Below are 12,082 nucleotides of genomic sequence, written 5' to 3'. Positions count from 1 at the left end.
ATAGTGTATGCTGTGTTACACAATTCCACTGTTGCGCCAGAGTCAAGGACGATACAGATCTGTCCTGCATGGCCGTTCGGACGAGGTGCTGATCTCCTCGGGAGTTGAGCTGGGTGGTACGACTTGACCCATCTCGTCGTGTTCTACGGTCTTCCGTGAACCATTCTGCCAATAACGCGCCCTCTTTAAAACTCACCGATTTCATGGTACGGTTCGCGCATACGTTTGCGAGGCATCTTGCACATCTGCTCAAGTCACACTGATCCATTACCTTCCGTTTAGAGCGACAATGAGAGCTGCAGGCACATTTCACCAGTAGGTGGTGTTGCAGCCGCGATATCGATCTTGACCCTGAACCCGAGGACCGACATGCTTCAAATGCTAATCGTTTCTGCAGAACATGCTAATGTACACGGCCTACAGATATGAACTTCCTGCCTCTAGTCTTTCAAGGAGTTCTTTTTCTTCTGAACGTGAGTGTATTTGACGTAGGATTCTTGTCGGTTTACAAAACACTTTCTAAATCCTGTAAAAATATGGTCCCTCGACTGTACTGACGGGGCCAGTCAAACAGACGAACAAAATCATGAATGCACTAGCATTTGATGTGTTAACCACTGATTGTAAGGAAATCTATTACACATAATGTCAAGATGCAGTTAGGAGATCCACTCCTTGCGCGTAATTCTTGTAACGACACTTGGCTACAAGCAGCTGAACACGCGAGGGATTTTGTTGCGCAAAGCACGTGACAAAAGTAGGTTCAGTTGTAAAACATTATCCGAGGCGTCACACAAGAGCGTGACGGTTCCGACAGCAGTATGTCACAAGTATTCACAGTATTTTCAAACACATTTATTGTTAAAGACAACACAGCCTTTACAGTATAACAGGAAGGAAAGAACTTTCACCGCTATGCTTTCTGCATAGACGGAAATATGTACAGGAAATTATATAATCTGTTTTAGTTTCGATCTGTGGTAACAAAGGGAACCAACTTAAGAGTGCGCTGTTAAGGAATAGCCGTAAATATCTGGGTTATTATCAGCAGGAAAACAAAATCATTTTAGATTAACATTTATTAACACAAAAGCTACTTGTTCAGAAAACTACAGCAGCAGAGAGATAATACTTTCATTGAACTTTTCAAAAATACAAAAAACGGGAAATGCGCACGCTTTCGTTAACCTGCGCTCCTGCCCAAAGAGTACGCATTTAGCAAATGTCGCAAATGAACGCAATATCACCCTCAAATGAAGAGCACTCTTCGTGCCGCCGTCTCTCACACTTAATGCACTGGATCCAGTCCTCTGGATACGCCAAAATCTATGTTCTCTACTCACAGCTTTCAGTCTCTTCCTTAAAGCAGACTCCTTCGTACCAAGAGCAGCAGCAGCCTAATTTGAAGTCATTCAGAAATATGTGCCTGCATTTCGGAGTCCACAACACATTCAAGAGGTACAAATTTGCATTTGTACCCTACAGAGATCGCAGGCACTCTTTGGGAACGCTATAAGCGCTCTCTTTCGTGAAGAAACAATGATTCCAAGCGAAGTCAATAGATGGCAGCACACTTCACATTTGCAAAATATGTGGTTGCTGCATTGTAGGCCGCAAGTCAGCATTTCAAACTGCAGTCAAGAATTAAAGGCTATTGCTCGTGTATTCTGTGTATTACTTATGCAAAAGAGTACCAGAACTGCATCAGGAAAGCTGAAAAGTGATTTTTACCTGTTTCACTTCCGAAACACAGGTTTTCTTCACAAAACTTCTAGAAGGTGTTTCTAATACCACTCTGTACACAGACACGTTGGCGGCGAGCCGATCAGTTAAGTCAACTGTCAGAAACACAAGCTGCACTCACTTAGGGACTGCACACTCTTTGGCACATTTACCCTATATTTGGAACAATGGCTTTTGACTTGAAACTTAGCGCTCAGAGAATTTTTTAATCAATATAGTTCTGCTGTTTACTGATAATTTCCTTTCAGGCTCGCAGAACTTGAATGCATTTCGTATCAACTGGCACTGTCTTGAGTTATTTGCAACATGTTTCATTTCTGGTGCAATATCTAGATGTGGTAATTTTCATATGGATTCAGCATATCGCGTGTTCCTCACCCAAATTTATTTCCCCGGGAAAATAATAGGATGTTGAATGTGTTTTTACGAAGTCTGACACTGACGTCTTAGCTGAAGCTTTCTCTCTCTCCCCAAAAGAGTGTCAACTGGTACTGACATAGCTGATTTTACATTAGACGACACACTACAATAAAATTCTAATACCAGCCTTTACCTTGAGATGGTAACTCTACCAACCGATTCAAACTTGCAGTATTCCAGTATGCTCAAATACAGCTGTTCTACTTTAAAATTTCAGTATGGTACACACATTTCATGTATCAGGAGGATCGATATCAGTGAAAAGTAGAAATACCTTCCATTTTTTAAGATGAAATTGAGAGGATGGTGTTAAAATTCTTCAGTCCATTTTATTACAATGGATCTTTGGGCAAAGGTGCTGAAAGATTCAGATAATTGTCTGCTGCACAAAAATTTACGCACTATGAGGTCACCAAACAAACTAGCGAAAATTGGTTTCATGAAATCATTGTTGCTTGGCAAATTTCATATTTATGGAGTAAGTGGTGCTAGGAGTGAAAACGATGCGCATGCTTCTTGGAGATTTTAGTCAGTATCTGATTCAACACGCTCACACAGTTGTAGTTTGTAATAAAACATCAAAATGTATGACTCACAAACATAGTAATTACTTTAGTTCAACATTATTTTGCGGAGTTCACTCGCAATTTTTAGTGATGGACAAGAATTATCTAACAAAAATAAACGAACGGAAAGACCTCAAACTATTTTCGTTCATCAGTGCACATATAATATCTCTCAAACACAGAATACGTATTAGTTTAAAAAATTCAGATCGCAGGAGGTACAACGGTACATAACGTCAAGTTTTGTGTACAACACGCTACTTATAAATTGGAAGTTAAGAGGACTATATAACATTTCTTTTTCTCTTCCAGTGTTTAGCAAAGGTGCAAGTTTTAGTTTACGCCGCGCACAGCAGCATCGTCGGCACGTGTTGAGAGACGGCTTACGTCAGCATGAAGCATTATACTGAACCCATCACAAAATTTCTGTCGCAGACACACACATTCTCTGAAGGCTGCATTGTTACGAAGCAGTCACTTATACCAGAAAGAGAATAAGCTCACTTCTCACGATCTCTTCTCTGAAATTGTGTGAATACAAGAAAACTAAACCTACAGAGACCATGATTTGAAGTAGAGGCAGTGTTCGTTGGAACTTGGGCATTGTGCAGAATGTTGAAATTTGTTTAGTCTAAAACAAATTAAGTTCATAATTCATGATGTTGACTACTATTTTATTGTAAATTTTCGTATTAATTTTGCCTTTACATGAGTTTAACTGTTAACAGATATAGTGTGACAGATATATGTTCATAGAACGATGATTATTTTCCTTGTCGGGAAAACAAAATGATAAAAAACTAAATAATCGACCGGATCTAATAATCTATGCATTGGCATCTGATGCCGCAGGAGTCTCTCGCACCCAAATTACATTCTGTTCTCGTGCGAAGGTGTAGAAAAAATCTTAATTGATTACCCTAAAACTCAGTTTCATCTTCTGCTTTCCTGCTTAATAACCTTCAGCGGTACTAAAGAGTCAACATAACTTTCTCTCACAGTTTTTTTCAAACTCATAATGCGCGCGTACTATCACTCAAACACAGAATACGTATTTGTTTTAGAAAATTCGGATCGCAGGAGGTGAACCGCTATAAAACGTAGTGTGTGTTACTTTCACTCTTAGCTCGATAGAAACACAACAGTTCTACTTTTGCCACGTTTTTAAACTTTGTCTTGTTTGATAACAACAAAAAAAGGGTAGACAGAGTGTTTAATAGTTAAAAATTACCAGTCCAACTACGAAACATGTTTAGCTTTTCTAAATTCTTCCAGTAATTTAATTTTAATGACTCGTCTTTTATGAGTATGAAATTTAGACAAATACATTCAATTATGTCAATAAAGACCTCTGCTATGGAATTCAGATATAAGCCAATCTTTATTCTTTTCCTCGTTCTCGTCTGAACGTTTTATCGTCAGTCATGAAAAATTTGCCGTTTTTCAATTCTGCACAGAAGTATAATTTTCCTAAGTACTTAATCGCTGTTGTCTGTTTGAAAAAGTAGTAACAGTTAACTTTTAAAATTTTGTTCGTGCCAGTATGATGGAGCACAAATTAATTTGAACGAGGATAGTAAAAGGAATGGGCTGCCACGCTACTAAAAGTATCATCGAAGGATTTTCGTCTTGGAAAACAATAAAAAATTTATATTTGTTGCATAGGATTGGGTGTTGAGCCATATTCACCCTTATGTGGGGTAAATCAGAACTCCATCGATAAAATTTCAGAAGATTTTCAGGGATATTTTCCGAATTTTTGGTACAACGGCCCCTGGGTCTGCTGTGGCTCGTTACAGGGTAATTACTTGTTTCTTGGTTTCTTACCCTTTGTATCAGGATTACACTAAAAATATCTGCACAACATTACAAATGTCGACAGTAAGCGCAGTGTGTATTGCCTGGAAACAAACGTGTTCCATTCACCCATTGAACTTATTATTAGGAACAGCAATGTCTACTTCACTGTCGGTCCTCAAGTTTGCATTCAACACTGCTCGGTTATGTCTCGGGTTTCACTTTTTTCGGACGGTGTTAGTAGTATGTTAACAGTGATACACAGTAGGACGTAAATAACTGATAAGAAGTTGACCAATATGCAGCTCGTGTACGAGTTCACTGAATCCAATGGGATAGCAGCATGACGACAGTATAATCACATGTGTCAGCTATTCCCGAAGCGACGCCAACCACATCACAGTCCTTTGGCATCTGAACATAAGCACCCAAGAATAATCGGATCCTTTCGTGTTACTACGTTTTGGTGACTGGCTATTACAGGCTTTTTCACTGTTATGAAAGTATTTTCACAGAAACAACAAAAATTTTGATAGCAAAGCCAAATAAATCGTAATTTCGTTATTACTCTATAACGAGCCACCGGATGTCACGTGACCCTCCTACCGATTTACTGATAAAATATTCCTGAACAGCTTCCTAAATTTTGTCGATGGAGTCCTTGTTCGATCCGTATAACTCAGAAGTTCTTTCACTTCATTCTCATATTCCTATCCATGTACTCTTCCTACAGCTTGAATGTGACAGTGAAGCTATTTGGAAATTATACGGCAGTTCACTGAAGTACCTGTCCTGAAATGAGGAACAGTAACTCTGGCAATAACTGGACAGTTACTAATTGGTGTTCTGCAAACCGTGACTGGCACCCTGAAAGCCAAAATTAGCTTTTTGAAAGCCTTTACTAATTTATTCTGACTGTTTACATTCTTAAGACTATTTTCATTTCTCTGCAGGTCACAAAATAATGCACTTGTGAACATGACTGGAACTGATCAGAGTGCTGGTTTTTGGAAAACCTGTTCATTAACTTTTTGGGAAATGTTCGCGTCAGCTGCCGGAATGGTAGTTTTATGTAGATCAATTGTATGCAAAAGCTTTTCTGTGAGCATATCAATATCAATAGTTAGCAAGCAACAGTGATCAGAAGATTCTGAAGGAAACCGGATGCTCTTAAAGATTTCGCTTTTTCTTAAAATTCTTTTGCGTAAAGCAGAAAAAGGAGGGAGTGTCTGGTTGGTTTCTGATCCCGCGTGGAGATCGCATCGCAGTGGTCACTATGGCATGAAAGCTGTTGAACGTCGGCTGACCGCCGCTCGCAATGAAAGTGCGAAGATATCGTCGCTGTGCGAGTAACGGTTGTTGACGGTGTTCCCCACAAACATCACGTCGCCCGGAATTCCCAAATCGGAAAGTGTTGCTCTCTGCTTTAGGGTTCCCGGATCTCGAACGAAGTTACGCCGCACAGAACGCTTAAAAATGTTTCCTTCTTTGAGAAGGAATCTCATGGTGTCGAGCTGTCACTGTTACATCTTTTTAAGAGAATTTTAAATTTCGTAAAAGAATCATGTTAATAGTTGCCCTGAAAGAAGAGTGTTGACATGCACAGCTCATAGATTTTTTTGTGCATGTAGTTTACAAGTCAGGAAAATAGTGGTCCACGATTCAGTTTTTCCACTTGCATATTCAAAAATTTTATAGTCTCTCTCTAGCATTTTTCTCTTTTTCTTTTACGTTAGATTGGAAACATTGAAATAAATAAATAAATAGCAATTGAAAAAGTTATTTAATTTCTGTCAAAAATTATGAATTAGACGTATTACGCAATATTATAGGGCTGTGGGGTTACAAAGACATTAAAAACATTCATCAGTTTCGAAAAAACAAAGAACTTGAAAATGTAGCGCGGAGTTCACTCTCACGTCGCAAATTCTGTACTGTAATTTAATAAGATGTAGTCACAATAGAAACGAAACTCATAAATTACCTGTTGAGAACTGTGCTGGGAAGAAAAGCCCGAGTGTGTCTCTCTTAACCTGCTGATACACTGTTTGACCAGAACAACGGACGCATAAATTCAGTTGCAATTTTCTTGCTTTCGTGCAGGCTTCCGCTTTTTGTTGTAGAACTGTTGTTTTTACTGTCGTGTAATCATTTTTCTCGACGTATCAAATCTCAGAATTCAGGAAATGTTTCTGCAACTTAGATAATTTTTGTTCGTATTCAGCATCCTATTAAGGAGATGTGAACAGACGCTTTATAAAGCGAGCAACTGACACACTATCTGTTGATTCTTCTTTTTTTTGTTTTACACAAATTGGTAACAGTGTGATTTCATAACAGCGAGGAAAGTTTATGGAACGAAAGAGATGAATTTGGTCTTCATTAGTCAACATAACACAAAGAAATTTGTGCTCATATTCTCCAGAACCACAAGCTGAATGAAAGTCGTCGTTTTATCGTGTTGTACGTGAAGGAAATGTGTAATGCTGCAAGCTAACGAGAAATATGACCAAAAGCAGTGCCAAACCGACGCAAATGAGCAGAGAGATGACAGTTTCAGAAATAAGCGGAAATCAGACAATATTGCTACCACCGTAGACGACTTAAATAAATAAAAAGAAACGCTTATCAGACGAACCGTACGATATACGGCAGTGAGCACTTCTTTCTGACATTAAGGGTGTTTTCACTCTTTTACATATATTTGTGTGTGTATCGTAATTTATATTGTATACATAATGCGATATTTCTTGTGGAATATATGTTCAGGAGAGACTAAGATGTAAGTTTTTTCTATGAAGATAGATACGTTGATTTTGGATTGTATTACTTCGCGAAATGAACGATATCATTCTCGTAAAGTTTGCCGTTGGAACTTATGGAGCAACTGTATAAGAGTTTCATTCAGAGCAAATAAAGCCATTGCGAATCATACACCTTTTTCTAATTAACCAGTGTTATGAACTTGATAGTGTTATTAGACATATGAAGTACATTCAACATTGGCCTTCTCTGATGTCGTGCAGACTGCTGCTCGTAAGAGCCTCTCAATATTGTTTCAGTCACAATGTCGACCCATTATACATCGCTTTTCTTTGTCATTCCTGTGCATCTGAACTATGTCATTGACACTAATGAAAGTCTGCAATTTCTACGTTGATGCTGTACAAGGAACAGAAATATATACGAATGAAAGACATGTTTGCGAGTCCATGTCGGGATACAGTCTGGTTGTAGTTTAGATATGAAGCACGTCAAAGATAATTGCTTACAGCATCTGACAATGACCTACAATCAGTAGTCTAAATACTATGCAGGTAGACGGAACAATAAAACCGACTGGACACCTGGCAGTACTCGTATATCACGCCGGAAAAAGACTCAGAAATCACAATACAACCATTTCTATAAGTTATATCGTAATTACTTATCTTTCTCTGAACCAAATCCAGATTTTCTTAAAATTTCGAAACTGGTATGATTATCTTGAGAAGGAAAGGACGGAAGGAAGATTATGTATTGACATCCCGTCGACGACGAGGTTATTGCAGACGGAGCACGGGCTCGGGCTGACAAACGAAATCATAACAGTCGTTCTGAAAGGAATCACCCTGACAATTGTATTAAGTGCCTCAAGGAAACAACGGAAAACCCTAAATACTGGTAGTCGGACGGGGGTTTGAACCACCGTCCTCCCGAATGCGTGTCCAGCGTCCTACCACTGCACCATCTCGATCGGTGATTATTATGAGAGCAATCTGTGTGTTTTTATCTACGTTCCAGCTCAGCTGTGAATGTCTGGGGCCAATTCAGCCAATCTTGCTACATATATGACTTAGTACCACGACATAATTGCCGTTGGGCTAAGACAGCCATCGCATATTTGTCGTGGAAGTGGAAAAGTGGTGACTTGTAAGTACAACTCTGCAACAAATCATCAATGTCGACTAGGCTTGATACGTACATTACTTACCAAATTGCTAAAAAATACCGCGGTGAGTGTGGGATAAGGGATAGAACGAAGTGAAAGGTAAGAACAACTCTGCAACACATGGAGGAAATTGCAACTAAACATGGCACATGGATGGCTTACTATCCAGCAAAAAGTACTGTGCCGTTAAGGCACCCCTAGCGCTCCTATTTATTCTTGCTAGGAAACTAAAAATAGTATATATAATCAAGGTTTGTGGTACGTTAATATTAACTTTAAAAATGAAATTTTTAAACGGTTTTACTTTATAACATGTATCTTATATTTTTAAAAACCTATAAGTAAATTTTGATTTCATGTCTTGGACAGATGTCATTTCTTTCAGTATCTAACATAAGAGTGGAATGAATGACTAATTGAGCATTATATGTATAAGCGTTCGTAAAACACTTATCAAAAACAAGACACTAACTTTCGTTACCGAAAGTGGTTCGTTGTCTACACCTACATGCTGAGTTCTCAAATAAACTGTCAATATATTGCTACATCATACGTTCTGTAAGCGTGATCATTGTTGATTAATCGAACAGCATGAAAGTTAATAAACACGGCATCCGCATGAATATTCGTACGGATAATCGTTATGGATCTCGTGAGTACTGGGCTCGAGCTGGAGTTCAAAACTTTGTTACATCACAAATCTACGGTTATTACGGAAGAGTATTTGACTAGATTCAAAGAAAGCTGTCATTTTCACGTAAAAATTTGTTCTCGAACCCTACAGCCAGATGGAGACTAGTGGCCAGTTGTTACTGACATTGTTTGAATGTTTTGGAAGAAAATGAAATTTAAGTCGTACTGGATAGCCAGTGATTGCTTATTTTGAAAATAATTTATTATTCGATACAAGGAGAACAATTTCACAATCAAATTACCGGTTTCGGCTGTCACCGGCTATCCTGAGCCATTGAGACAGATGCCGTGATTCACTCCCACCCGAGACTGCGACGGACAATAAATTATTTTTAAATTTTTGAATATGCCACTGTTTTTACCTGTCTTCTATTTCTTCTGTTCACGTGATACTTGTAGTGGCTCGAGAGTCCTCCAGAAAACAATTTCTTAACTCGATGACGACTTTGTAACCTACTCAATCAAAAATTTAATGTGATCCGAACGCCTTGCTTTTAGTTTCTATTTCATTCTGTGGTTTTAATATTCGCGTCAAATGGTTCAAATGGCTCTGAGCACTATGGGACTTAACATCTATGGTCATCAGTCCCCTAGAACTTAGAACTACTTAAACCTAACTAACCTAAGGACAGCACACAACACCCAGCCATCACGAGGCAGAGAAAATCCCTGACCCCGCCGGGAATCGAACCCGGGAACCCGGGCGTGGGAAGCGAGAACGCTACCGCACGACCACGAGATGCGGGCTATTCGCGTCAGTACACTGATCGAGAAGAGTGATATCAGTACACTGGTGAAAGAAAACTCCTTTATTCTAAGTACTACGGCGGACTGAAGAGAGAATTTTATGTAATTACTGGTTCCGCATATGACTAAAACTACGTGCATTTCTTTGATACTCCTGTAGACAGAACTTTGCTCTCTCTCACATCTCTGTTTTGGTGGTCTCTGTGACTCCATTTAACACTTGTTTATCCGTAATACTGCTCTCTCTCCCTCTCTCTCTCTCTCTCTCTCTCTCTCTCTCTCTCTCTCTCTCAAACGAGGTAATCCGATATGCAACAGCCTTCATGACAGAGTTGAATAAAACCTATTAACGCAAGGGGGGAGGGGGGGGGGGTTCAGGTAAGGTTAAGCTGTCACTAGTGTTGGTGGTAAAAAATATTTTCATCAGTGGAATTAGGCTGACAAATCGAGAGTTGTTACGCCTTCACGTCATAAAGAGAGTAGTAGGCTATTTACCGAAACCGGGACCCATGTTCTATATCTTTTTTATTTTCATATCATTCCAAAATAGATCAAATACTGCTTTAAACTGCAAAATTAATTACGACGTTTACCTATCCATGCATTTCACGTCATTCACAGGTCGAAGAAATACTCCAACGTCACTAAAACCTGACATAATCTGAATGTACGGTACGGTATACATTCACTGTACTCAGTAATTGACTTCAAAAGCATAATTTCTGCTACGACGTCTTCCTGATCATCCATCCGTAGATCTGCGTTTATTGCATCGACATGGTATGACTGCTTACCGATCACACTTTCGCTGTAAGCAGTAGTATCAAGGAGGTGAGGAGAATATCAACCACAGAGTCCTCTAGCATGGACGAAAACACTTTATTTTTAATATTACACATAATACACTTAAATTTATGTTACTTATTGTTACCCGGATTTTGATCCAATGTGAAAATTAAGGCGACGTCTGAATCTGATAAATTATCTCAGTAAGTTCTTCCCAATGAAGTAATTTTTAAGACTGGAACGAACGATGGTGGTAAAGAGAGGGACAATTGCCACTGTCCAACTTGTCAGTAAGAACCATATTAGTTCAGGAAATGAAATTATAACTAAAATTGGAAGCCTTAAGCTTATGATTTGCATAATTTACTTTTGCTGCAAGACGAGTTGACCCAGAATTTTATGAGTACTTTTCAAAACAACCGTGATGAAGTAGAAGATTGCACGGACACGGTGATACAGTACGTTGACTTCATTATGTAAATTATTGCTCCTGCACCTTCCGTACGTTGCAAAGAGTAGCGGTAAGGCCAGTAGAAAATTGAGCCCAATGAATACAATGGAAATCATTGACTTTTTCAAAATTCCTAAATTACTCCGAAAAGAGATTTTATACTAGAAGAACGCAGAGCGATTCTCTAGAAGCATAATGCAGTACTAGTATTATGTGTTTACTGTTCTTAATTCCAAAGCTAAGTACTCTGTCAGTGTCAGTGAAGATGAAAGTGCACCACCTTTTGTCGCCAAATATAACTCTTATTTAATTCATAGCAGTACTTACGTTTTTTATGTTGTATGAGTTCATTGTAATTGTGGACGACCAGGTGCATGAGGCTAGCCATTTTCTGAAACACAATAAAGATAAATATTATTTTTGACAGTCTTACTCCAATAACATTTTTTAGTCCAGTATAAAAATATACAACTGAAAGTGTTCCACAATGAACTATACTATTTTCACTCTTACTTTTATAGTTTTAGCATTTTATGTAACATAATTTTTTCATTTGCCTTTTTATACATCAGCACATCAGTTTAACAATACGAAGTTGGAGCATACCGGAAGAGAAGAATATTTTCCTAGTTCAAATGAGAGCAACAATCCTTGATAGATATTGCAAAGAAGTTTATTTTTCTTGTGAAATCACGGATTTGTCTTTAGACACCTATTGCCAACGAATATTCAAATTTTTAATCATCATCGAATGACAAATCTTTCTTTTTTCGGACTGTTTTTGATATATCTACAGCCTTTTCTTCATCGATGTGTTTGGGACAATATGGGATTCGCTGTGTCTCAAGAATATTTTTAACGAATCCGTAGTTAAAGTATTTCTGTTTATTGTAATCTTAGATATATATGACGTAATTTTAGAAGATTATGTTACTGCGCAAATATCGG

General features: G+C 38.5%; 1 protein-coding gene across 1 annotated transcript in view; it reads right to left on the bottom strand.

The window, feature by feature from the left end:
* The window catches only part of LOC126471630 (elongation of very long chain fatty acids protein 7), a 154,912-nt gene that overhangs the window by 98,381 nt on the left and 44,449 nt on the right, over nucleotides 1-12,082 (bottom strand). The window contains exon 2 of the mRNA XM_050099866.1: nucleotides 11,462-11,525. Within this exon, the coding sequence (XP_049955823.1) occupies nucleotides 11,462-11,522 (61 nt within the window). The 5' untranslated portion in view covers nucleotides 11,523-11,525. The remainder of the gene's footprint in view (nucleotides 1-11,461; nucleotides 11,526-12,082) is intronic.

Source organism: Schistocerca serialis, chromosome 3 (genome assembly GCF_023864345.2).
Source record: "Schistocerca serialis cubense isolate TAMUIC-IGC-003099 chromosome 3, iqSchSeri2.2, whole genome shotgun sequence".
NCBI classification, from domain to species: Eukaryota; Metazoa; Arthropoda; class Insecta; order Orthoptera; family Acrididae; genus Schistocerca; species Schistocerca serialis.
This window is presented reverse-complemented; position numbering and strand designations above follow the sequence as displayed.